Source organism: Salvelinus namaycush, chromosome 7, assembly GCF_016432855.1.
Source record: "Salvelinus namaycush isolate Seneca chromosome 7, SaNama_1.0, whole genome shotgun sequence".
NCBI lineage: Eukaryota > Metazoa > Chordata > Actinopteri > Salmoniformes > Salmonidae > Salvelinus > Salvelinus namaycush.
The window spans coordinates 17506767-17534387 of record NC_052313.1 but is presented as its reverse complement, the minus strand read 5'-3'; the positions used below and the strand labels follow the sequence as shown (position 1 = coordinate 17534387).

At 43.4% G+C, this 27621-nt stretch overlaps 1 protein-coding gene and 1 long non-coding RNA gene across 2 annotated transcripts in view; both read left to right on the top strand.

Moving 5' to 3' along the window:
* The window catches only part of sycp2l (synaptonemal complex protein 2-like), a 33081-nt gene extending 6720 nt beyond the window's left edge, over positions 1 to 26361 (top strand). Inside the window, exons 13-21 of the mRNA XM_038997219.1 lie at positions 7315 to 7432; positions 7550 to 7599; positions 17775 to 17931; positions 22464 to 22573; positions 24106 to 24200; positions 24392 to 24491; positions 24828 to 24886; positions 25013 to 25085; positions 25731 to 26361. Coding sequence (XP_038853147.1) covers positions 7315 to 7432; positions 7550 to 7599; positions 17775 to 17931; positions 22464 to 22573; positions 24106 to 24200; positions 24392 to 24491; positions 24828 to 24886; positions 25013 to 25085; positions 25731 to 25745 — 777 coding nt within the window. The 3' untranslated portion in view covers positions 25746 to 26361. The remainder of the gene's footprint in view (positions 1 to 7314; positions 7433 to 7549; positions 7600 to 17774; positions 17932 to 22463; positions 22574 to 24105; positions 24201 to 24391; positions 24492 to 24827; positions 24887 to 25012; positions 25086 to 25730) is intronic.
* On the top strand, positions 11 to 6033 carry LOC120050360. Its single transcript, XR_005477193.1, has 3 exons — positions 11 to 38; positions 140 to 200; positions 5979 to 6033. It is a non-coding gene; the product is annotated as an uncharacterized LOC120050360 (long non-coding RNA).
* Positions 26362 to 27621: the final 1260 nt, after the last annotated feature.

Below are 27621 nucleotides of genomic sequence, written 5' to 3'. Positions count from 1 at the left end.
GCTGTAAACCAGACCAGTCTGGCAACAGCTCTGTCTCGGTGAGTGATCACAGCAAAAAGTGTTTCAATGGTTCACCAATACAGTACTCTTTCTGTATTGCCATATTTCCGTCAAGTCATTGTTTTTTCTCATATCACAGGGAAAGAATTGAAACTTCACCGGAGGACATCTTCGAACTGTGTGCCAGCTCTGACACTGAGGTTTGCTATTTGAGTCTTGTCATCTTATGTCTGCTGTGATGCTATTTGAGCAATGCTTTCAATGAGACGAGTATTGATCAAGACAGTGGATCTAATGACTGAGGATGCCTTTAAAAAATATACAGTAGAAGTCGGAAGTTTACATACACCTTAGCCAAATACATTTAAACTCAGTTTTTCACAATTCCTGACATTTAATCCGAGTAAAAATTCCCTGTCTTACGTCAGTTAGGATCACCACTTTATTTTAAGAATGTGAACTGTCAGAATAATAGTAGAGCGAGTGATTTAATTCAGCTTTTGTCTTTCATCACATTCCCAGTGGGTCAGAAGTTTACATGCACTCAATTAGTATTTGGTAGCATTGCTCTTTAATTGTTTAACTTGGGTCAAATGTTTCGGCTAGCCTTCCACAAGCTTCCCACAATAAGTTGGGTGAATTTTGGCCCATTCCTCCTGACAGAGCTGGTGTAACTGAGTCATGTTTGTAGGCCACCTTGCTCGCACACGCTTTTTCAGTTCTGCCCACACATTTTCTATGGGATTGAGGTCAGGGCTTTGTGATGGCCACTCCAATACCTTGACTTTGTTGTGGCAGAATGGCTTAAGGACAACTTTGGAAGTATGCTAGGGGTCATTGTCCATTTGGAAGACCCATTTGTGACCAAGCTTTAACTTCCTGACTGATGTCTTGAGATGTTGCTTCAATATATCCACACAATTTTCCTACCTCATGATGCCATCTATTTTGTGAAGTGCACCAGTCCCTCCTGCAGCAAAGCACCCCCACAACATGATGCTGCCACCCCCGTGCTTCACGGTTGGGATGGTGTTCTTCGGCTTGCAAGCCTCCCCCTTTTTCCTCCAAACGTAACGATGGTCATTATGTCCAACAGTTCTATTTTTGTTTCATCAGACCAGAGGACATTTCTCCAAAAAGTACGATCTTTGTCCCCATGTGCAGTTGCAAACCGTAGTCTGGCTTTTTTATTGCGGTTTTGGAGCACTGGCTTCTTCCTTGCTGAGCGGCCTTTCAGGTTATGTTGATATAGGACTCGTTTTACTGTGGATATACATACTTTTGTACATGTTTCCTCCAGCATCTTCACAAGGTCCTTTGCTGTTGTTCTGGGATTGATTTGCACTTTTCACACTAAAGTACGTTCATATCTAGGAGACAGAACGCGTGTCCTTCCTGAGCGGTATGACGGCTGCGTGGTCCCATGGTGTTTATACTTGTGTACTATTGTTTGTACAGATGAACGTGTTACCTTCAGGCATTTGGAAATTTCTCCCAAGGATGAACCAGACTTGTGGAGGTCTACAATTTTTTTCTGAGGTCTTGGCTCATTTAATTAGATTTTCCCATGATGTCAAGCAAATAGGCACTGAGTTTGAAGGTAGGCCTTGAAATACATCCACAGGTACACTTCCAATTGACTCAAATGATGTCAATTAGCCTATCAGAAGCTTCTAAAGCCATGACATAATTTTCTGGAATTTTCCAAGCTGTTTAAAAGCACAGTCAACTTAGTGTATATAAACTTCTGACCCACTGGAATTGTGATACAGTGAAATAATCTGTCTGTAAACAATTGTTGGAAACATTGTGTCAGGACATCTTCTTGTGCATAACTGACTTGCCAAAACTATAGTTTGTTAAAAATACATTTGTGGAGTGGTTGAAAAACGAGTTTTAATGACTCCAACCTAAGTGTATGTAAACTTCCGACTTCAACTGTACATTCAATACGCTTGGTTGGTACTCCCCTCCTGTATTTATTTGGACAGTGACGAGCCAAATTAACAAATTTTATCTATACTAAGCATTTTAGATTTGGGAACAATGTTTCATGAGGCGACAGTGCAAAATGTCAAATTTTTTATTTGAGGGAATTTTCATGCAAATGTTTAACCATTTAGAAATGAAAGCACAATGTATCTAGTCCCTTCATTTGAAAGTTTGTCTGTGTGGACACCTACTCATTCAAGGGTTTTTCTTTATTTTTATTATTTTCTACATTGTAGAATAATAGTGAAGACAAACTATGGAATCATGTAGTAACCGAAAAGGTGTTAATTAAAAATTATTTTAGATTCTTCAAAGTAGCCACCCTTTGCCTTGACCACTTTGCAGACTCTTGGCATTCTCTCAACCAGTTTCATGAGGAATGCTTTTCCAATGTTCTTGAAGGAGTTCCCACATATGCAGAGCACTTGTTGGCTGCTTTTCCTTCACTCTGCGGTCCAACTCATCTCAATTGGGTTGAGGTCTGGGTGATTGTGGAGGCCAGGTCATCTGATGCAGCACTCCATCACTCTCCTCCTTGGTCAAATAGCCATTACACAGCCTGGAAGTGTGTTGGGTCATTGTCCTGTTGAAAAACAAATGATAGTCCCACTAAGCGCAAACCAGATTGGATGGCGTATCACTGCAGAATGCTGTGCCTTGAATTCTAAATAGATCACCAGCAAAGCACCATCACACCACTACCTCCATGCTTCATGGTGGGAACCACACGTGGAGAGCATCCGTTCACCTACTCTCTCACAAAGACAGTGGTTTGAACCAAAAATCTCAAATTTGGACTCATCAGACCAAAGGACAGATTTCCACCGGTCTAATGTCCATTGCTCGTGTTTCTTGGCCCAAGCAAGTCTCTTCTTATTGGTGTCCTTTAGTGCCAGTAGACCATGAAGGCCTGATTTCACGCAGTCTCCTCTGAACAGTTGATGTCTGTTATTTGAACTCTGAAGCATTTATTTGGCCTGCAATTTCTGAGGCTGGTAACTCTAACTTTTCCTCTGCAGCAGAGGTAACTCTGGGCCTTCTTTTCCTGTGGCGGTCCTCATGAGAGCCAGTTTGTTCAAGTGCAGTCGTGAAAACCATCAAGCGCTATGAAGAAACTTTAAGTTCTTGACATTTTCCGTGATTGACTGACCTTCATGTGGTCCCGTGTGGCTCAGTTGGTAGAGCATGGCGTTTGCAACGCCAGGGTTGTGGGTTCATTCCCCACGGGGGGACCAGGATGAATATGTATGAACTTTCCAATTTGTAAGTCGCTCTGGATAAGAGCGTCTGCTAAATGACTTAAATGTAAATGTCTTAAAGTAATGATGGATTGTCACTTCTCTTTGCTTATTTGAGCTGTTCTTGCCATGATATGGACTTGGTCTTTTACCAAATAGGGCTATCATCTGTATGCCACCCCTACCTTGTCACAACACAACTGATTAGCTCAAACACATTAAGAAGGAAAGAAATTCCACAAATGTACTTTTAACAAGGCACACCTGTTAATTGAAATGCATTCCAGGTGACTACCTCATTCCAGGTGACTACCTCATGAAGCTGGTGAGAGAATGCTAAGAGTGTGCAAAGGGTGGCTACTTTGAAGAATGTCCAATATAAAATATATTTTGATTCAACACTTTTTACTTTCTACATGATTCCATGTGTTATTTGTTAGTTTTGATGTCTTCACTGTTATTCTACAATGTAGAAAATAGTAAAAATAAATAAAAGCCTATGAATGAGTAGGCGTGTTCAAACTTGTGACTGGTACTGCACACACCGTGCATTCGGGAAAGTATTCAGACACTGAATTTTTCCACATTTAGTTACGTTAAATAAGAAAAATCCTTAATCTACACAATATACCCCATAACGACAAAACAAAGTTGTTTTTTTGTGCACATTTCGTTAAACTCGAATACCTTATTTACGTAAGTATTCAGACCCTTTTGTTATGATGCTCCTTCCATTGATCATCCTTGCTGTTTCTACAACTTGATTGAAGTTCTCCTGTGGTAAATTCAATTGATTGGACATGATTTGGAAAGGCATACACTTCTATATAAGGTCCCGCAGTTGACAGTGCATGTCAGAGCAAAATCCAAGCCATGAGGTTGAAGGAATTGTCCGTAGAGCTCTGAGACCAGGATTGTGTCGAGGCACATATCTGGGAAGGGTACCAAAACATTTCTGCAGCTTTGAAGGTCCCCAAGAACACTGACGCACGCCTCCATCATTCTTAAATGGAAGAAGTTTAGAACCACCAAGACTCTTCCTAGAGCTGTCCGCCTGGCCAAACTAGCAATCGGGGGAGAAGGGCCTTGGTCAGGGAGGTGACCAAGAACTCGATGGTCACTCTGACAGAGCTCCAGAGTTCCTCTCTGGAAATGGGAGAACTTTCCAGAAGGACAAACATCTCTGCAGCACTCCGCCAATCAGCCTTTTTTGGTAGAGCGGCCAGATGGAAGCCAGTCCTCAGTAAAAGGCACATGACAGCCCGCTTGGAGTTTGCCAAAAGGCACCTTAAAACTCTCAGACAATGATTAACAAGATTGAACTCTGTTTCTGCATGACAATGCCCACGTGCTCAAAGCGAGGCCCATACAGAAATGGTTTGAGATCGGTGTGGAAGAACTTGAGTGGCCTGCACAGAGCCCTGACCTCAACCCCATTGGACACTTTTGGGATGTATTGGAATGCCGACTGCGAGCCAGGTCTATTCGCCCAACATCAGTGTCCTCACTAACGCTCTTGTGGCTGAATGGCAGAAAATCCCCGCAGCAATGTTTCAACATCTAGTGGAAACCTTCCCAGAAGAATGGAGGCTGTTATCAGCAAAGGGGGGGACCAACTCCATATTATTGCCCATGATTTTGGAATGAAATGTTCAATGAGCAGATGTCCACATACTTTTGTATGTGTGTATTTTGACATGAACTTATAGTGTCTTAAAGTAGGCGTAAGTTTAGTATCTGGTCCCGTATTTCTAGCACTCGATGACTAGCACTTGGATGCATTTGTAGGTTTTGTTTTGCCCAAAAAGAACTGAAGGGTGAATAATGTTTGTCACTTTTGAATTGTAACTAAGAATGGAAGACCTTTCTGAACACCTACATTTAATATGGATGCTGTCATGGGTAATGAATTAATCGTGAATGAGTGATTATCCATAATCATGGTAGGTAGCATCCAAATTAATGTAGATGTGTTCAGTGACCTCTTCCATTCTTATTTACAATAACAGTGACTCAAAAATGACACTACATTATTAACCATTCAGTTCCTATTGGGCACAACATAATCAGAAACACAACCCAAACTGCAAATTCATGTAAATAAGGTATTCACTAAGTGAATTTGTCCAAATGCTTATGAAAAAATGGAGGGACTAGATGCATAAAGTGCTTTCATTTCTAAACGGTAAAATGGATATCTATGAAAATACCCTCAAGTAGGTGACATTCTGTACTGTGCCTCGTATGAGAAATGTTATCTCAAATCCAAAATGCTGGACTATAGAGACAAATGTAGCTTCACTGTCTCTAAATAAATACGGAGGGGAGTGTCCAAGATCATAATGAAAACCTGCCACCTTCTGGAGACCACAGGAACACTGCTTGTGCAGTCAGATCATGTCACTGAAAACGTCTGTGATGTCTTGGGCCTCGGCATCACCATCACTGCATGTGTTAACGTCTGACTGCCTCAGGTCACTGTTGAAGTAACTGAGACTATTGGTGCCACGTATACAGACTTGTCACATGTCAGGAAGCCAGAGAGTATTACATTCTTGACTGCTTTGAAGAGGTACCAGGTCAGTTTGTAGATAGAGAAATGTATATAGACTACTTATTGTCGACTGGCTATTGTGTATGTTTAGTGTGTCAAGTACTAAATGACTTTCCTCAAGGGCATCTGTTTGGCTATATTTCCCTCTACATTTAAATATCTGTGTGTGTGTGTGCTGTTTGTCTGTTTTGCAGGTGGCCAGAGCAAAAACAAGGCTCTTCAGCACTCAGTCTCTCTCCTCTGGCGGGTAAGGCCACAGTCCCAGACCTCTACAGGACACCTAACAGTTCTGTTCCTGTTATATTAGTCACAGTTGTCTGAAACTGTGTCTATAGTTGATGTTGTCCCTTGGTAATCGAGTGGTCACTACTAGTTGCAGAGGACTAGTGCAATTACAGTTCATTGATTGTCAATCTCCATGTCCTTCTGTGTCTTCTGCTTCAGGTCAACACACTCCACCCCAACCAACAAGGAGAAACCGAAGCAAAAGGTTTGCAAAACAATTTTCACTATTTGATCAAAGTACACTGCTCAAAAAAATAAAGGGAACACTTAAACAACACAATGTAACTCCAAGTCAATCACACTTCTGTGAAATCAAACTGTCCACTTAGGAAGCAACACTGATTGACAATAAATTTCACATGCTGTTGTGCAAATGGAATAGACAAAAGGTGGAAATTATAGGCAATTAGCAAGACACCCCCAATAAAGGAGTGGTTCTACAGACCACTTCTCAGTTCCTATGCTTCCTGGCTGATGTTTTGGTCACTTTTGAATGCTGGCGGTGCTTTCACTCTAGTGGTAGCATGAGACGGAGTCTACAACCCACACAAGTGGCTCAGGTAGTGCAGCTCATCCAGGATGGCACATCAATGCGAGCTGTGGTAAGAAGGTTTGCTGTGTCTGTCAGCGTAATGTCCAGAGCATGGAGGCGCTACCAGGAGACAGGCCAGTACATCAGGAGACGTGGAGGAGGCCGTAGGAGGGCAACAACCCAGCAGCAGGACCGCTACCTCCGCCTTTGTGCAAGGAGGAGTACTGCCAGAGCCCTGCAAAATGACCTCCAGCAGGCCACAAATGTGCATGTGTCAGCATATGGTCTCACAAGGGGTCTGAGGATCTCATCTCGGTACCTAATGGCAGTCAGGCTACCTCTGGCGAGCACATGGAGGGCTGTGCGGCCCCACAAAGAGGTCGAGGCACGCTGCTAACCATTTGTGATATCGTAGCTATTTTCCACCAAATTTCTTCATACTGAAGCCCAGTGTGTCCTAACTCCAGTACTCCAGGACCCCCAACAAAACACATTTTGTTGTAAACTAAAACACCTGATTCAACTTAAGGTCTTGACGATTAGTTGACTAGTAGAATCAGGTGTGCTTGTCTGAGGCCACAACAAATATATGTACTGTTGAGGGTATGGGGGACCGGAGTTGGGAAACACTGCTGTAGCCAGTGGCGTTGTTTTGAAACTGTCCTATTCGTATGAATGAATAAGGTATTGAACTTTATTGTTATCCTCTATAGTCTAAATCAAAAGGCTCTCCTCCTCCCCCTGCTGAGGCTGGCAGCAGTGTGATCCTGTCCCAGCGGACCAAACACGACTACACCAGGAAGAAGCCCAAAACCAAGAGCAAACTGAAGAGTGAGCATGCCACGTCCCGCCTCCCCTCACACCCACTCATTCTGTTTGAGTGCTCTGAGCTGCGTTGGTCTAGTAGACATCCTGCTGTAGCCCGTCTCCCCCTCACTCTCTCTACAGTTCTCCCACTGTCCTCTCCCAGCAGTGCAGACGAGGCCTCCCCTGTCAAGGTAACACGTCTCTCCTTTATTCTAGGTTAGTAACTTCATAGCTAATGGCAACCATAGCCCTATTTCACCTAGGTTACCAGACAGTACCACCCCTTAGAACAGACTGTCATTAACATGTTGGGCAGTTATCAAAATGGACAGAATGATTGGGTATGCCACAGTGTTTTTTTATAGGTACAGTATGGGATCTAGGAATCCGTTTCATGGTAATTTATTCTTGAAGAATATGAAGTGAAAAACAAATCCTAGGATGTACAGTCGTGGCCAAAAGTTGAGTGACACAAATATTAATTTCCACAATTTGCTGCTTCAGTGTCTTTAGATATTTTTGTCAGATGTTACTATGGAATACTGAAGTATAATTACAAGCATTTCATAAGTGTCAAAGGCTTTTATTGACGATTACATGAAGTTGATGCAAAGAGTTAATATTTGCAGTGTTGACCCTTCTTTTTCAAGATCTCTGCAATCCGCCCTGGCATGCTGTCATTTAACTTCTGGGCCACATCCTGACTGATGGCAGCCCATTCTTGCATAATCAATGCTTGAAATTTGTCAGAATTTGTGGGTTTTTGTTTGTTCACCCACCTCTTGAGGATTGACCACAAGTTCTCAATGGGATTAAGGTCTGGGGAGTTTCCTGGCCATGGACCCAAAATATTGATGTTTTGTTCCCCGAGCCACTTAGTTATCACTTTTGCCTTATGGCAAGGTGCTCCATCATGCTGGAAAAGGCATTGTTCGTCACCAAACTGTTCCTGGATGGTTGGAAGTTGCTGGAAGTTGCTCTCTGAGGATGTGTTGGTACCATTCTTTATTCATGGCTGTGTTCTTAGGCAAAATTGTGATTGAGCCCACTCCCTTGGCTGAGAAGCAACCCCACACATGAATGGTCTCAGGATGCTTTACTGTTGGCATGACACAGGACTGATGGTAGCGCTCACCTCGTCTTCTCCGGACAAGCTTTTTCCCGGATGCCTCAAACAATCGGAAAGGGGATTCATCTCTTCTTCACAACAGAAATCAGCATCACTGGTCATTTTCCAGTCACAACTTGCAGACTTGTTTACGTGTTGCTGTGCGTTTTGTTGCCAACCTTACCTTGCTACCTGACAACTTTACGGTTTTTACTTTTCAATTACTGTTTATATTTTTAGTTTTTCCCTCACTCAACTTTTTCACTCCGGACTCTTTATCTGGACATGGTTCATCAGGACTTCCAACAGCCGAAGCTAAGTAGTAACATTAACATGATGCCTTCTAATTGCAGTCGCTGTACTCATAATATACAGGAGAACGATCGCCTTTCGGCGAGGATAGCTGTGCTGCAAGCCCAGCATCAGACGCAATCGTTAGGCAAGGGTCATTTCAGTGTAGGGAAGGATGAAACAGCGTCTGTGCCACCAGTAAGTACAGATAGTAACGTTAGTACAAATCCCCTCGCACGGTCCCCGCAGCCGGACAACTTTCTCATGGCTTCTGGAGGGAAATGCTGTAGGAATGCTCAACCGGTGTCGCTCATTCAGCCAACAAACTTTAAACCGGTTTTCCTCATTAAGCAGCGAGTCGGAGTCTGAGGCCGAGCCTTCTCTGGTCTCTACTCCTCCCGTTACGGGGTCTGAGACGCCGAAGCTTCCATCATTAGCTCTGACAAATTGAAAACCCTAGTCATTGGCGACTCCATTACCCGCAGTATTAGACTTAAAACGAATCATCCAGCGATCATACACTGTTTACCAGGGGGCAGGGCTACCAACGTTAAGGCTAATCTGAAGATGGTGCTGGCTAAAGCTAAAACTGGAGAGTATAGATATTGTTATCCACGTCGGCACCAACGATGTTAGGATGAAAGTCAGAGGTCACCAAGCGCAACATAGCTTCAGCCTGTAAATCAGCTAGAAAGCTGTGTCGGCATCGAGGAATTGTCTCTGGCCCCCTCCCAGTTAGGGGGAGTGATGAGCTCTACAGCAGAGTCTCACAACTCAATCGCTGGTTAAACTGTTTTCTGCCCCTCCCAAAAGATAGAATTTGTAGATAATGGTCCCTCTTTATGGGACTCACCCACAAACAGGACCAAGCCTGACCTGCTGAGGAGTGACGGACTCCATCCTAGCTGGAGGGGTGCTCTCATCTTATCTACCAACATAGACAGGGCTCTAACTCCTCTAGCTCCACAATGAGATAGGGTGCAGGCCAGGCAGCAGGCTGTTAGCCAGCCTGCCAGCTTAGTGGAGTCTGCCACTAGCACAGTCAGTGTAGTCAGCTCAGCTATCCCCATTGAGACCGTGTCTGTGCCTCGACCTAGGTTGGGCAAAACTAAACATGGCGGTGTTCACCTTAGCAATCTCACTAGAATAAAGACCTCCTCCATTCCTGCCATTATTGAAAGAGATCGTGATACCTCACATCTCAAAATAGGGCTACTTAATGTTAGATCCCTCACTTCAAAGGCACTTATAGTCAATGAACTAATCACTGATCATGATCTTGATGTGATTGGCCTGACTGAAACATGGCTTAAGCCTGATGAATTTACTTTGTTAAATGAGGCCTCACCTCCTGGTTACACTAGTGACCATATCCCCTGTGCATCCCGCAAAGGCGGAGGTGTTGCTAACATTTACGATAGCAAATTTCAATTTACAAAACCCCCCCCGACGTTTTCGTCTTTTGAGCTTCTAGTCATGAAATCTATGCAGCCTACTCAATCACTTTTTATAGCTACGGTTTACAGGCCTCCTGGGCCATATACAGCGTTCCTCACTGAGTTCCCTGAATTCCTATCGGACCTTGTAGTCATAGCAGATAATCACATTTTTGGTGATTTTAATATTCACATGGAAAAGTCCACAGACCCACTCAAAGGCTTTCGAAGCCATCATCGACTCAGTGGGTTTTGTCCAACATATCTCTGGACCTACTCACTGTCAGTCATACTCTGGACCTAGTTTTGTCCCATGGAATAAATCTTGTGGATCTTAATGTTTTTCCTCATAGTCCAGGATTATCGGCCCACCATTTTATTACGTTTGTAATCGCAACAAATAATCTGCTCAGACCCCAACCAAGGATCATCAAAAGTTGTGCTATAAATTCTCAGAGAACCCAAAGATTCCTTGATGCTTTTCCAGACTCCCTCTGCCTACCCAAGGACGTCAGAGGACAAAAATCAGTTAACCGCCTAACTGCGGAACTCAATTTAACCTTGCGCAATACCCTAGATGCAGTTGCACCCCTAAAAACATTTGTCATAAGAAAATAGCTCCCTGGTATACAGAAAATACCCGAGCTCTGAAGCAAGCTTCCAGAAAATTGGAACAGAAATGGCGCCACACCAAACTGGAAGTCTTCCGACTAGCTTGGAAAGACACTACCGTGCAGTATCGAAGAGCCCTCACTGCTGCTCGATCATCCTATTTTTCCAACTTAATTGAGGAAAATAAGAACAACCCAATTTTTTTTTGTTGATACTGTCGCAAAGCTAACTAAAAAGCAGGATTCCCCAAGAGAGGATGGCTTTCACTTCAGCCGTAATAAATTCATGAACTTCTTTGAGGAAAAGATCATGATCATTAGAAAGCAAATTACGGACTCCTCTTTAAATCTGCGTATTCCTCCAGAGCTCAGTTGTCCTGAGTCTGCACAACTCTGCCAGGACCTAGGATCAAGAGACACCCAAGTGTTTTAGTACTATATCTCTTGACACAATGATGAAAATAATCATGGCCTCTAAACCTTCAAGCTGCATACTGAACCCTATTCCAACTAAACTACTGAAAGAGCTGCTTCCTGTGCTTGGCCCTCCTATGTTGAACATAATAAAAGGCTCTCTATCCACCGGATGTGTACCAAACTCACTAAAAGGTGGCAGTAATAAGGCCTCTCTTTAAAAAGCCAAACCTTGACCCAGAAAATATTAAAAACTATCGGTCTATATCGAATCTTCCATTCCTCTAAAAAAAAAAAAAATCAAAAGCTGTTGCACAGCAACTCACTGCCTTCCTGAAGACAAACAATGTATATGAAATGCTTCAGTCTGGTTTTAGACTCCATCATAGCACTGAGACTGCACTTGTGAAGGTGGTAAATTACCTTTTAAAGGCGTCAGACCGAGGCTCTGCATCTGTCCTCGTGCTCCTAGACCTTAGTGCTGCCTTTGATACCATCGATCACCACATTCTTTTGGAGAGATTGGAAACCCAAATTGGTCTACACGGACAAGTTCTGGCCTGGTTTAGATCTCATCTGTCGGAAAGATGTCAGTTTGTCTCTGTGAATGGTTTGTCCTCTGACAAATCAACTGTACATTTCGGTGTTCCTCAAGGTTCCGTTTTAGGACCACTACTGTTTTCACTATATATTTTACCTCTTGGGGATGTCATTCGAAAACATAATGTTAACTTTCACTGCTATGCGGATGACACACAGCTGTACATTTCAATGAAACACGGTGAAGCCCCAAAATTGCCCTCACTAGAAGCCTGTGTTTCATACACAAGGAAGTGGATGGCTGCAAACTTTCTACTTTTAAACTCGGACAAACAGAGATGCTTGTTCTAGGTCCCAGGAAACAAAGAGATCTTCTGTTGAATCTGACAACTAATCTTGATGGTTGTACAGTCGTCTCAAATAAAACTGTGAAGGACCTCTGCGTTACTCTGGACCCTGATCTCTCTTTTGACGAACATATCAAGACTGTTTCAAGGACAGCTTTTTTCCATCTACATAACATTGCAAAAATCAGAAACTTTCTGTCCAAAAATTATGCACAAAAATTAATCCATGCTTTTGTTAATTCTAGGTTAGACTACTGCAATGCTCTACTTTCCGGCTACCCGGATCTTTCTGATTCTTTCCAATTTGTATCTTTTCCGATTTGGTCCTGCCGTACATGCCTACACGTACGCTATGGTCACAATATGCAGGCATCCTAATTGTCCGTAGAATTTCTAAGCAAACAGCTGGAGGCAGGGCTTTCTCCTATAGAGCTCAAGTTTTATGGAATGGTCTGCCTACCCATGTGAGAGACGTAGACTCGGTCTCAACCTTTAAGTCTTTACTGAAGACTCATCTCTTCAGTAGGTCATATGATTGAGTGTAGTCTGGCCCAGGAGTGTGAAGGTGAACAGAAAGGCTCTGGAGCAACGAACCGCCCTTGCTGTCTCTGCCTGGCCGGTTCCCCTCCACTGGGATTCTCTGCCTCTAACCCTATTACAGGGGCTGAGTCACTGGCTTACTGGTGCTCTTTCATGCCGTCCCTAGGAGGGGTGCGTCGAGTCACTGACGTGATCTTCCTGTCTGGGTTGGCGCCCCCCCCCCCCCCCCCCCCCCCCCCCCCCCCCCCCCCCTTGGGTTGTGCAGTGGCGGAGATCTTTGTGGGCTATACTCGGCCTTGTCTAAGGATGGTAAGTTGGTGGTTGAAGATATCCCTCTAGTGGTGTGGGGGCTGTACTTTGGCAAAGTGGGTGGGGTTATATCCTGCCTGTTTGGCCCTGTCCAGGGGTATCATCGGATGGGGCCACAGTGTCTCCTGACCCCTCCTCTCTCAGCCTCCAGTATTTATGCTGCAGTAGTTTGTCGGGACGCTAAGGTCAGTCTGTTTATATCTGGAGTACTTCTCCTGTCTTATCCGGTGTCCTGTGTGAATTTAAGTATGCTCTCTAATTCTCTCTCTCTTTCTTTCGCTCTCTCGGAGGACCTGAGCCCAAGGACCATGCCTCAGGACTACCTGGCATGATGACTCCTTGCTGTCCCCAGTCCACCTGGCCGTGCTGCTGCTCCAGATTCAACTGTTCTGCCTGCGGCTATGGAACCCTGACCTGTTTACTGGACGTGCTACCTGTCCCAGACCTGCTGTTTTCAACTCTCTAGAGACAGCAGGAGCAGTAGAGATACTCTTAATGATCAGCTATGAGAAGCCAACTGACATTTACTCCTGAGGTGCTGACTTGTTGCACCCTCGACAACTACTGTGATTATTATTATTTTACCATGCTGGTCATTTATGAACATTTGAACATCTTTGCCATGTTCTGTTATAATCTCCACCCGGCACAGCCAGAAGAGGACTGGCCACCCCTCATAGCATGGTTCCTCTCTAGGTTTCTTCCTAGGTTTTGGCCTTTCTAGGGAGTTTTTCCTAGCCACCGTGCTTCTACACCTGCATTGCTTGCTTTTTGGGGTTTTAGGCTGGGTTTCTGTACAGCACTTTGAGATATCAGCTGATGTAAGAAGGGCTATATAAATACATTTGATTTGATCAGAGAAAATGACTTTACCCCAGTCCTCAGCAGTCCAATCTCTGTACCTTTTGCAGAATATCAGTCTGTCCCTGATGTTTTACCTGGAGAGAAGTGGCTTCTTTGCTTCCCTTCTTGACACCAGGCCATCCTCCAAAAGTCTTCGCCTCACTGTGCGTGCAGACGCACTCACACCTGCCTGCTGCCATTCCTGAGCAAGCTCTGTACTGGTGGTGCCCCGATCCCGCAGCTGAATCAACTTTAGGAGACGGTCCTGGCGTTTGCTGGACTTTTTTGGGCGCCCTGAAGCCGCCTTCACAACAATTGAACCGCTCTCCTTGAAGTTCTTGATGATCCGATAAATGGTTGATTTTAGGTGCAATCTTACTGGCAGCAATATCCTTGCCTGTGAGGCCCTTTTTGTGCAAAGCAATGACGACGGCACGTGTTTCCTTGCAGGTAACCACGGTTGACAGAGGAAGAACAATGATTCCAAGCACCACCCTCCTTTTGAAGCTTCCAGTCTGTTATTCGAACTCAATCAGCATGACAGAGTGATCTCCAGCCTTGTCCTCGTCAACATTCACACCTGTGTTAACGAGAGAATCACTGACATGATGATGACAGGTGGTCCTTTTGTGGCAGGGATGAAATGCAGTGGAAAGGTTTTTTGGGGGATTCAGTTCATTTGTATGGAAAAGAGGGACTTTGCAATTAATTGATATTCATCTGATCACTCTTCATAACATTCTGGAGTATATGCAAATTGCCATCATACAAACTGAGGCAGCAGACTTTGAAGATTAATATTTGTGTCATTCTCAAAACTTTTGGCCACGACTGTAGCTGTAATAGCATAGGTCCAGTTCTTGGTTTGCCTCTACCTCGGTGTGATATGAAATGTTGTTGCTGTTTGACAATTGATGTCCACGACATCCCCTTTCTGTTTTGAACAGCACCGTACACCAGCATGCAGATCAGCGGGGGGAACACCAAGTAAAAACATTGCAGAACGGCTATTTGACAAGCTCAAAGAGGAAGAATCTCTGGAGTTTCCTCCTCCGTCCAAACTGATATCACGAGATTCAGGCAAGCTATACAGTGCCTTCGGAAAGTATTCAGACCCCTTTTTCCACATTTTGTTACGTTACAGCCTTACTCTAAAATTTGAATAAATAAGTAAAAATCCTCAGCAATCTACACAGAATACCCCATAATGACAAAGTGAAAACACGTTTTTAGAAAACAGAAATACCTTTGTTACATAAGTATTCAGACCCTTTGCTATGAGACTCGAAATTGAGCTCAGGTGCATCCTGTTTCCATTATCATCCTTGAGTTAACCCACTGTTCCCCGGTAGGCCGTCATTGTAAATAAGAATTTGTTCTTAACTGACTTGCCTAGTTAAATGTTACATTTTAAAAAATATATTTTTTATCTACAACTTGATTGCATTCCACCTCTACCCAAATCAGGTCCAATCAATTGAATTTACCAGAGACCCACCTGTTAATATAAGGTCCCACAGTTGACAGTGCCAGAAGGTCAGAACAAAAACCAAGCCATGAGGTCAAAGGAATTGTATGTAGATCTCCGAGACAAGATTGTGTCGGGGCGAAGACCTGGGGAAGGGTACCAAAACATTTCTGAAGCTTTGAAGGTCCCCGAAAACACAGTGGCCTCCGCCAAGACTCTTCCTAGGGCTGGCCGCCCGGCCAAACTAGCAATTGGGAAGAAGGGCCTTGGTCAGGGAAATGACCAAGAACCGGATGGTCACTCTGACAGAGCTCCAGAGTTCCTCTGTGGAGATGGGAGAACCTTCCAGAAGGACAACCATCTCTGGAGCACTCCACCAGTCAGGCCTTTATGGTAGAGTGGCTAGATGGAAGCCACTCCTCAGTAAAAGACACATGAGAGCCCGCTTGGTGTTTGCCAAAAGGCACCTAAAGCATCTGACTATGAGAAACAAGATTTTCTGGTCTGATGAAACCAAGATTTAACTCTTTGGCCTGAATGCCAAGCATCACGTCTGGAGGAAACCTGGCACCATCCCCACGGTGAAGCGCGGTGGTAGCATGCTGTGGGGTTGTTTTTCAGGGACTGGGAGACTGGTCAGGATCAAGGGAAAGATGAACTGAGCAAAGTACAGAGATCCTTGATGAAAACCTGCTCAGGACCTCAGACTGGGGTGTAGGTTCACCTTCCAACAGGACAACGACCCTAAGCACACAGCCAAGACAACACAGGAGTGGCTTCGGGACAAGTCTCTGAATGTCCTTGAGTGGCCCAGCCAGAGCCCGGACTTGAACCCGATCGAACATCTCTGAAGAGACCTGAAAATAGCTGTGCAGCGACGCTCCCATCCAACATGACACTTTGAGAGGGTCTGCAGAGAAGAATGGAAGAAACTCCCCAAATGCAGGTGTGCCAAGCTTATAGGATCATACCCAATAATTGATGCTGTAATCACTGCCAAAGGTGCTTCAACAAAGTACAGAGTAAAGGGTTTCAATACATATGTAAATGTGATATTTCAGTGATACATTTTTTTTTTTTTTATAGCAAAAATGTCTCTGTTCTTGCTTTGATGTTATGGGTATTGTGTGTAGATTGACACAAAAAACAACGATTTAGTACATTTTAGAATAGGCTGTAGCATTACAAAATCTGGAAAAAGTCAAGGGGTCTGAATACTTTACGAAGGCATTCATCGGAACAAGGCTGCATCTGAAATGGTACCCTATTCAATATAGTACAGTTGACCAGGGCTCATAAGGGCAATGTTAACTATGTTTGAATTGATTTTATTTTTGTCATTTAGCAGACACTTTTATCCAGTGTGACTTACAGGAGCATTCGGGTTAAGTGCCTTTCTCAAGCTTTGCACATCGGCAGATTTTTTTTCACACCTGCCACCCACATCGCACATTGTGGTATACAGACATGTTTCTCATGGATAATGGGGCTATATTTAGACCTGTAGCTGATGTGAAACCTGTATGGGATTTTCCCTTCAATACAGGTGTACAGCGTGTCAAAATAAAAGTCCCATACAGGTCTCACATCACATACAGGTGTCACATTAGCTAACAACATTGCATTCCTTGTAGGCTTCCATGATGTGACTGGGGAGGACTGGGATGAATCTGTGTTTCACCGGGAGGAACAAGATGAATCTACACCTACTGTAAGGTACTCCGTAGTACTTGCCTGGTGCCAGATCTGTATGTGATCTTTAGCCAACGCCATAGACTACGACCATAAGCATTGGCACAACAGCACAAACAGATCTGGCACCAGACTCATGATACATCCCAATAACACATGTTTCACCTCTCCAATAGGAGAATCCCTCTCCTATTCCTAAGTCTTCTCTTGGAAGATTTACTAACAGAGAACCTCCATTTGTACCCTGGTGCTAGTTATTCTATTGTTTTGTTGGGTGTTTACTGTACTGTTGTTTCTAAGTAATGTGTTATAACATGTATAGATTTTAATAATATACACATAATCTGTCATAATGCTCCTGCACCTAAATATAAACAGTACTGGCACACAAAATGAGTTCCAGCACCTATTTCAGTCCAGGTCATAATGTAAAATTATTATTTCAGGACCATGTTCCCAATCAGGAGGCTGGAATTCATAGGAAGAGGCCTTGGGCCTCAGGTATGTCTCTGAAGTCTCTCTGCAATGACTTGACATGTACTGTTGACCAATCTGGTCTCTTAAAAATTCTAAAAGAGCATCTGTTTTCAAATACTTACCGTGGTCGTATTCATTAGGCATCAAACTGAATTTAAAGGATTAACTGGGAGGGACTACCTGAACTTGTCCTATAACAAAAGTTTGTTTGTTTTCAGTTGCAAAATGTTTTAATATGATAGAACACTTGATAAAACATGGCCCTCAGTGAAGGATAAATTACCATGAAGGTGTGGACTGGAGCTGACCATGGTCAATGGCCATATTACTCAGCAGAGCGTGCTGACTCGGGAGGTGCAGCGGAGAAGAAGAGTGTGCCGCTAGAAAGTGATCCAAGGCAAAGACCCAGGGCCTTCTTTCCCTCAGAACCTCTTGAGGAGGCTGCTGGTAATACATACATACAGTTGAAGTTGGAAGTTTACATACACTTATGTTGGAGTCATTAACTCGTTTTTCAAACCCTCCACAAATTTCTTGTTAAAACAAACTATAGTTTTGGCAAGTTGGTTAGGACATCTGCTTTGTGCATGACACAAGTAATTTTTCCAACAATTGTTTACAGATTATTTCATTTATAATTCACTATCACAATTCCAGTGGGTCAGAAGTTTACATACACTAAGTTGACTGTGCCTTTAAACAGCTTGGAAAATTACAGAAAATTATGTCATGGCTTTAGAAGCTTCTGATAGGCTAATTGACATCATTTGAGTCAATTGGAGGTGTACCTGTGGATGTATTTCAAGGCCTACCTTCAAACTCCGTATCCATGGGAGCAATTTCCAAATGCCTGAAGGTACCACGTTCATCTGTACAAACAGTAGTATGCAAGTATAAACACCATGGGACCACGCAGCCGTCATACCGCTCAGGAAGGAGACGCATTCTGTCTCCTAGAGATGAACGTACTTTGGTGTGAAAAGTGCAAATCAATCCCAGAACAACAGCAAAGGACCTTGTGAAGATGCTGGAGGAAACCAGTACAAAAGTATCTATATCCACAGTAAAATGAGTCTTATATCGACATAACCTGAAAGGCCGCTCAGCAAGGAAGAAGCCACTGCTTCCAAATCCGCCATAAAAAAGCCAGACTACGGTTTGCAACTGCACATGGGGACAAAGATCGTACATTTTGGAGAAATGTCCTCTGGTCTGATGAAACAAAAATAGAACTGTTTGGCCATAATGACCATTATGTTTTGAGGAAAAAGGGGGAGGCTTGCAAGCCGAAGAATACCATCCCAACCGTGAAGCACGGGGGTGGCAGCATCATGTCGTGGGGGTGCTTTGCAAACCTGACTCAGTTACACCAGCTCTGTCAGGAGGAATGGGCCAAAATTCACCCAACTTATTGTGGGAAGCTTGTGGAAGGCAACCCAAAACGTTTGACCCAAGTTAAGCAATGCTACCAAATACTAATTGAGTGTACAGTCGTGGCCAAAATTTGAAAATGACACATGAATCTTCAAAGTCTGCTGCCTCAGTTTGTATGATGGCAATTTGCATATACTCCAGAATGTTATGAGTGATCAGATTAATTGCAAAGTCCCTCTTTTCCCAAAACATTTCCACTGCATTTCGGCCCTGCCACGAAAGAACCACCTGTCATCATCATGTCAGTGATTCTCTCGTTAACACAGGTGTGAATGTTGACGAGGACAAGGCTGGAGATCACTCTGTCATGCTGATTTGAGTTCGAATAACAGACTGGAAGCTTCAAAAGGAGGGTGGTGCTTGGAATCATTGTTCTTCCTCTGTCAACCGTGGTTACCTGCAAGGAAACACGTGCCGTTGTCATTGCTTTGCACAAAAAAGGGCCTCACAGGCAAGGATATTGCTGCCAGTAAGATTGCACCTAAATCAACCATTTATCGGCTCATCAGGCGGCTTCAGAGCGCCCAAGAAAGTCCAGCAAGCGCCAGGAAGACTTTTGGAGGATGGCCTGGTGTCAAGAAGGGCAGCAAAGAAGTTACAGTAAAGTACAGTCCAGTAAAAACATCAGGGACAGACTTATATTCTGCAAAAGGTACAGGGATTGGACTGCTGAGGACTGGGGTAAAGTCATTTTCTCTGAATCCTCTTTCCAATTGTTTGAGGCATCCGGGAAAAAAAGCTTGTCCGGAGAAGACGAGGTAAGCGCTACCATCAGTCCTGTGTCATGCCAACAGTAAAGCATCCTGAAACCATGTGTGGGGTTGCTTCTCAGCCAAGGGAGTGGGCTCACTCACAATTTTGCCTAAGAACACAGCCATGAATAAAGCATGGTACCAACACATCCTCCGAGAGAAACTTCTCCCAACCATCCAGGAACAGTTTGGTGACGAACAATGCCTTTTCCAGCATGATGGATCACCTTGCCATAAGGCAAAAGCGATAACTAAGTGGCTCGGGGAACAAAACATCAATATTTTGGGTCCATGGCCAGGGAACTCCCCAGACCTTAATCCCATTGAGAACTTGTGGTCAATCCTCAAGAGGTGGGTGAACAAACAAAAACCCACAAATTCTGACAAATTTCAAGCATTGATTATGCAAGAATGGGCTGCCATCAGTCAGGATGTGGCCCAGAAGTTAATTGACAGCATGCCAGGGTGGATTGCAGAGATCTTGAAAAAGAAGGGTCAACACTGCAAATATTGACTCTTTGCATCAACTTCATGTAATTGTCAATAAAAGCCTTTGACACTTATGAAATGCTTGTAATCATACTTCAGTATTCCATAGTAACATCTGACAAAAATATCTAAAGACACTGAAGCAGCAAACTTTGTGGAAATAAATATGTGTCATTCTTATAACTTTTGGCCACGATTTGTATTTAAACTTCTGACCCACTGGGCTGAAATTAATCATTCTCTCTACTATTATTCTGACATTTCATTCTTAAAATAAAGTTGTGTTCCTAACTGACGGGGAATTTTTACTAGGATTAAATGTCAGGAATTGTGAAACACCTTAGCCAAATACATTTAAACTCAGTTCATGTAAACTTCCGACTTCAGCTGTGCATACGTACGTACAAGTCAAAAGTTTGGGCACACCTACTCATTTCAAGGGTTTTTCTTTATTTTTACTATTTTCTACATTGTAGAATAATAGTGAAGACATAAACTATGAAATAACACACATGGAATCATGTAGTAACCAAAGAAGTATTAAACAAATCAAAATGTTTTATATTTAAGATTCTTCTCGAAGCCACCCTTTGCCTTGATGACAGCTTTGCACACTCTTGGTATTCTCTCAACCAGTTTCATGAGGAATGCTTTTCCAACAGTCTTGAAAGAGTTCCCACATGTTGAGCACTTGTTGGCTGCATTTCCTTCACTCTGCGTTCCAACTCATCCCAAACCATCTCAATTGGGTTGAGGTCAGGTGATTGGAGGCCAGGTCATCTGATGCATCACTCTCCTTGGTCAAAAAGCCCTTACACAGCCTGATGGTGTGTTTTGAGTCATTGTCCTGTTGAAAAACAAATGATAGTCCCACTAAGCGCAAACAAGATGGGATGGCGTATTGCTACAGAATGCTGTGGTAGCCGTGCTGGTTAAGTGTGCCTTTTGAATTCTAAATAAATCAGTGTCACCAGCAAAGCACCATCACACCACCACCTCCATGCTTCATGGTGGGAACCACACGTGGAGAGCATCCGTTCACCTACTCTCTCACAAAGAGTGGTTTGAACCAAAAATCTCAAATTTGGACTCATCAGACCAAAAGACAGATTTCCACCGGTCTAATGTCCATTGCTCGTGTTTCTTGGCCCAAGCAAGTCTCTTCTTATTGGTGTCCTTTAGTGGTTTCTTAGCAGAAATTTGATCATGAAGTCCTGATTTCACTCAGTCTCCCCTGAACAGTTTATGTTGCTGTGTCTGTTACTTGAACTCTGAAGCATTTATTTGGGCTGAAACCTGAGGTGCAGTTAATTGCCGATTTTCTGAGGCTGGTAACTCTAATGACGTTATCCTCTGCAGCAGAGGTAAGTCTGGGTCTTCCTGTTGCGGTCCTAATGAAGTAAAGAAATTCCACAAGTGAACTTTTAACAAGTCACACCTTTTAATTGAAATGCATTCCAGGTGACTACCCCATGAAGCTGGTTGAGAGAATGCCAAGAGTGTGCAAAGCTGCCATCAAGGTGGCTACTTTGAAGAATTTCAAATATATTTTGACTTGTAAACACTCATTTGGTTACTACATGATTCCATATGTATTATTTAATTGTTTTAATGTCTTAACTATTATTCTACAATGTAGAAAATTGTTTAAAAAAATAAAAACCCTTGAATGAGTAGTGTATTCAAACTTCTGACTGGTACTGTACATACATACAGTGCATTCAGAAAGTATTCAAACCTTTGACTTTTTCCACATTTTATGTTACAGTATTATTCTGAAATAGATTAAATGTTTTTCCTCATCAATCTAAAACAACCTTATTTACATAAGTATTCAGACCCTTTGATATGGTACTCGAAATTAAGGTTAGGTGCATCCTGTTTCCATTGATCATTCTTGAGATGTTTCTACATCTTGATTGTGGTCCCCCTGTGGTAAATTCAATTGATTGGACATGATTTGGAAAGGCACACACCTGTCTTTTATAATGTCCCACAGTTGACAGTGCGTGTCAGAGCAAAGACCAAGCCATGAGGTCGAAGGAGTTGTCCGTAGAATATTTGTATAAATTAGACTTCTGTATTTCATTTTCCCAAAATTTCATAATGTTTAAAGAAAACAACATGTTTTCACTTCATCATTATGGGGTGTAGATGGGTGAGATTTTATTTATCCAGTTTTAAATTCAGGCTGTAACACATCAATGTGAAATAAGTCGAGGGGTAAGAATATTTTCTGAATGCACTGTATGCTACTGGTTGTGCAGGCGTTCATTCCAACCCCATCTGTTTCATGCTTTCCAGAATCAATGAGCAGAGTGCTGAATGAGGAGGTGGAGTCTGAGATGGAGATGGGCTCTGGAGTCATCGCTGCTTTCCAGACCTTCAAGAGCCAGCTGAGAGCACACTTCTCGGTGATCACATCACACAGACTTGTGCAACAAACTCAGCAAAAAAAGAAACGTCCTCTCACTGTCAACTGCTTTTATTTTCAGCAAACTTAACATGTGTAAATATTTGTATGAACATAAGGTTCAACAACTGAGACATGAACTGAACAAGTTCCACAGACATATGACTAACATAAATGGAATAATGTGTCCCTGAACAAAAGGGGGGGGTCAAAATCAAAAGTAACAGTCAGTATCTGGTGTGGCCACCAGCTGCATTAAGTACTGCAGTGCATCTCCTTCTCATGGACTGCACCAGATTTGCCAGTTCTTGCTGTGAGATGTTACCCCACTCTTCCACCAAGGCACCTACAAGTTCCCGGACATGTCTGCGGGGAATGGCCCTAGCCCTCACCCTCCGATCTAACAGGTCCCAGACGTGCTCAATGGGATTGAGATCCGGGCTCTTCACTGGCCATGGCAGAACACTGACATTCCTGTCTGACACTGACATTCCTGAGTACAGGCCTTGGTGTAACGCTCATTCCTTCGACAATAAACGCAAATCTGACCATCACCCTCTTGAGACAAAACCGTGACTCGTCAGTGAATAGTACTTTTTGCTAGTCCTGTCTGGTCCAGTGACGGTGGGTTTGTGCCCATAGGCGACGTTGTTGCCAGTGAGGATCTGCCTTACAACAGGCCTACAAGCCCTCAGTCCAGCCTCTCAGCCTATTGCGGACAGTCTGAGCACTGATGGAGGGATTATGCGTTCCTGGTGTAACTCGGGCAGCTGTTGTTGCCATCCTGTGATGTTTGGATCTACCGATCCTGTTCAGGTGTTGTTACCCATGGTCTGCCACTGCGAGGACGATCAGCTGTCCATCCTGTAGCTCTGTCTTAGGCGTCTCACAGTACGGACATTGCAATTTATTGCCCTGGCCACGTCTGCAGTCCTCATGCCTACTTTCAGCATGGTAAGGCACGTTCACACAGATGAGCAGGGACCCTGGGCATCTTTCTTTTGGTGTTTTTCAGAGTCAGTAGAAGGGCCTCTTTAGTGTCCTAAGCTTTCATAACTGTGACCTTAATTGCCTACCGTCTGTAAGCTGTTAGTGTCTCAATGACCGTTCCACAGGTGCATGTTCATTAATTGTTTATGGTTCATTGAACAAGCATGGGAAACAGTGTTTAAACCCTTTACAATGAAGATCTATGAAGTTATTTGAATTATTTTGAATTATCTTTGAAAGACAGGGTCCTGAAAAAGGGACATTTTTTGCTGAGTTTACAATCATGGTCCCTACTGTTACCCTGGTCCTGGAGAGCTCCAGCTTGATCCATTCTAATCTCCAACCCAGAATTATCTTGCGTGCGCTGACCAGCTACTGTCACCAGAGACCAGCCCGGCACTAACACACGATTCCTCCAATCGCTTATCCATCAAGACCTTTAAAACTAGACACTAGGAAACATTTGACCATGGAGCTATTTGATAAAGGTTGCTACCATTCATGTTTCAGATTACTAATCCCCCTTTCCTATTGTTCCTACAGTCCAGATACAAGAAGATTGAAGCCCGCTCCCTGCAGTCTCTGATGGACTGTCAGAAAAACGTCACCTCTCTCCTGGGTGCTGTCCACGACAGCAGGTAAAAACCATCACCTGGACCAGTCTTAAATAATAATGGATTCATTAATAATTGATGTAGTCATTTAGATGACTCAAGTCACTTTCCACTTGGGAACTCGCCTCATCCATTCTTGTCTTATGATTGTTGGAAGGTTCCGCAGAGGTTGGTTGAGGATGTGGTTTACAGTGACATTCTTCCTGTTTGTGCAGGCTGGTCCACCTGGAGCGCTTCCAGGCCACCGTAGTCCAGGAGCTGGGCCGCCTGGAGAATGACTGCATCTCGCTCAAAGAGATCGAGGGGGAAACTGTGGTCTGTCTTCTGTCTCTCTGGCTAGCACACCATTCTCATTGAAACGCGTTACTTAATTTGATGTTACCATTACTAAAACCTGGGCCGTTAGTTTGTTAGGGCAAGCAAAGGAAAAGATTTGTAACAGAATTACATGTCTTATGGACGGGTGGTTCAACTTCTGTTTTCTGCCTTCCGGTGCCTAATGAACACGACCCAGGCTGCCTTATGTTCACTAGGGTTCACTCTTGCTTCCACTACACCATAATGCTTTCTGGCCCACTCCTAGGAGTTAGGGTTTGGTTCAAAATGATTCAAAGGGTTCACATTGTTTTGTTAACTCCTTTCATTTTTCAGAACTTTTGGCAGAGCGAGTCTCAGTCCGTGCGGTCGTTCTGTGACCGACAGCAGCAGAGGTAAGCAAGCACTAAACGGCCAACTGACCTAACCTCAATGCAGGGATATAGTACATGTTACATCACATGTATCTAATAATAATAGCCATGTCAGATTGAAAGTCATGCTCTCCCATGTCCTTCCAGGTTAGAGTCACTAGGAGAGCCCAGAGATGGCTGGAGCAGCATGTCACAGAGGGAGGAGGCTGCAGCACCACCGGTACACTTCTGACCCACACAATGTATACCATGCATCACATGGCACGTCCCGTGGAATAGTCTGTCCACCCTGCCCTTGGACATCATTCTTGTATTTTCAAATGGCAAATGAGATCTTGTATTATAACCTATAAACGCAGACACGGGTCACCCAGCTATTGTTTTTTTTGGGGGACGATGTCTGTGAAAACAAGAGTTAAAACACTATGTACACTGCAAATCTAGCCAGGGTGAAGCAGGAGAACCCGTCATCTCTGTAGCCGTGCTCTTGGTTGTGGTGTGAATCATGGTCACAGAGTTACTGTGTTGGTGGACTTCGGATGTACTCGGGCTCCCCCAGGATGAGCTACAGCCCACACTGAACCAAGCAGAACTGAGCCAGCAGCAGCACTCCGTAACCCACCGGACTCCTAGAGTATCAAAGACAATATTCCCAGCCTGAGCACAGTCAGTGTAGAATATGGCTGTTTTGGATTTCTAGGTCTGGCAGGATGCCTGTAACAATATTCAACATGGGATTACGTTGGCGTAAAGGGATAGGTCACTTTTTGAAGTTGGGAGATTCTGCATGTGGCTAAATAACCAGACTTTTAAAAGTCTCTTTTTACAATTACAATAAAGATGACTTCTCTCTTCCTCTCCTCAGGAACCTCCAAAGTAGAACGCTGGTGACAAAGGAAATAGAAGCTAAGACTCTCCAGTTCCTGATGAAACTAACACCACTTTGGACCTTTATACTGACATTGAACCATGAGTGACGTCGTACAGACGCCTAATGGCTGATAGACCGTGACCAAAGTTCTCACACAGGCAATGACCTACCTTGCTCATTTATTTTTTTCTGCCATTGTTCAAAATACACTCAATTAGAGCTAATGCATGAATAGATGAAGGATAATAATAGGCTGATGAATTTCAGGGACTTGGTTAGACATCAGAGAGCAAGGCAGACCATGCGTGTTTATTTTTTTTATTAACTTTTGTCATGTTTGTCGATAGCCACTCAAAGACATTCAGTGATTGATTGAGAAATGCAATGTATGAAGTCTACAAAAGTTATCAGGAAAGCCTGTAAAATATAGTTTTTCTAAAGAACCAGTCAAATGTTTACTATGTTTTGCACCCATAAACTTGCATTCAAATACAGTGGGATATATCAGGTAGGTTTAGCAGTGTTTCTAAGGCATCTTTAGTTTAACAATGATTTGAGTGAATGCTCTGGAGGGATATTTTTGGTGAGTACATACCGGAGGCTATATGCAATAAAGGCATAGTTGTGGCCAAATATATATTGACACTTTTCTTAAATAATTCCCTCTAAAATAAGTTAATAACTTTTGCAATGTTCAACCCAGTGATATTGGATTTAACATTCCAGAAACAATTTTTTTGTAAACTTGTTTATAAAAAAAAGTGTTTAGAAAATACAGGCAAATGGCATGGACAAAATGATTGCCACTCCGGAGATAGTACTTGATTGCACAGTCTTTGGCCAAGATAACGGCAGACAAATGCTTCTTGTAGCTATCAATAAGCTTGCTGCACCTTTTCTACTGACAATTTGGCCCACTTTTCAGCAGCAAATGGCTCTAATTTGTCAATGTTTGAGGGGTGCCCTCCACCAACTGCTGTTTTTAGATCTCTCGTAGGTTTTGGATGTGATTCAAATCTGGACTTGTCACTAGCCACTTCACAACAGTCAAGCATCTATTTTCCATTCCTGGGTGCTTTTTGTGTGTTTGGGGTCGTTGTCGTGCTGGAAGATCCACAACCATTAATGGAGACCCTGTTTTTGGCTACTGGGTTGAACATTGGACTCTGCTAATCTGCTGATTTCATGATGCCTTGTGCACATTCAAGGCCCCCAGTACCAAAAGCAAAGTAACCCTGCAGCATTATCAAACCCCGTCTTTGATTGTACGGAGGCTGTTCTTTTAATTGAATACTTAATTTGGTCGTCAGTAAACAGCGCTGATCTGTATTGCCATAGAACTCATTTTGTTTCTTTGGTCCACATAACATTGAAGTGTTTAGTAGTTTTTGTGTAGTTAAAGCAGGCTTTCTTGTCTCCATCAGCAGTGTGGTCTTCCTATGTTTACCATCAACCAAATAAAGCGTTCAAAGAAAAGAACACCTTTCCTACAATTTATTAGAACGAGGTTTGATAATGCTGTGAGGTTGCTTTGGTGCTGGGGTCCTAAACGTGTGCAAGACCTCGTGAAATCTCCAGTTTGAGTTCAACGTTCAACCAAGTGTCCAAAAACGCTCTTTGAGCAGGACAACCTAAAACACAAACAAAAATCTCCCTGGAATGGTTCAAGAAGAAACACTGGACTGTTCTGGAGTGGCCAGTGAAGAGTCCAGGACATGGTTTCCCAAAAGCATCTTCAGGTTAAGTTCATTATAGAATTGATGGTTCTAACGACTTGAGCCTTAAAATGCAAATGGTAACCGGGCTCAGATTCCAATCCATAAAATCTAAGATGGCAGCATGTCAATGTTTGTCTGTGACTAGTAGATTTTTAACCTAATAACCT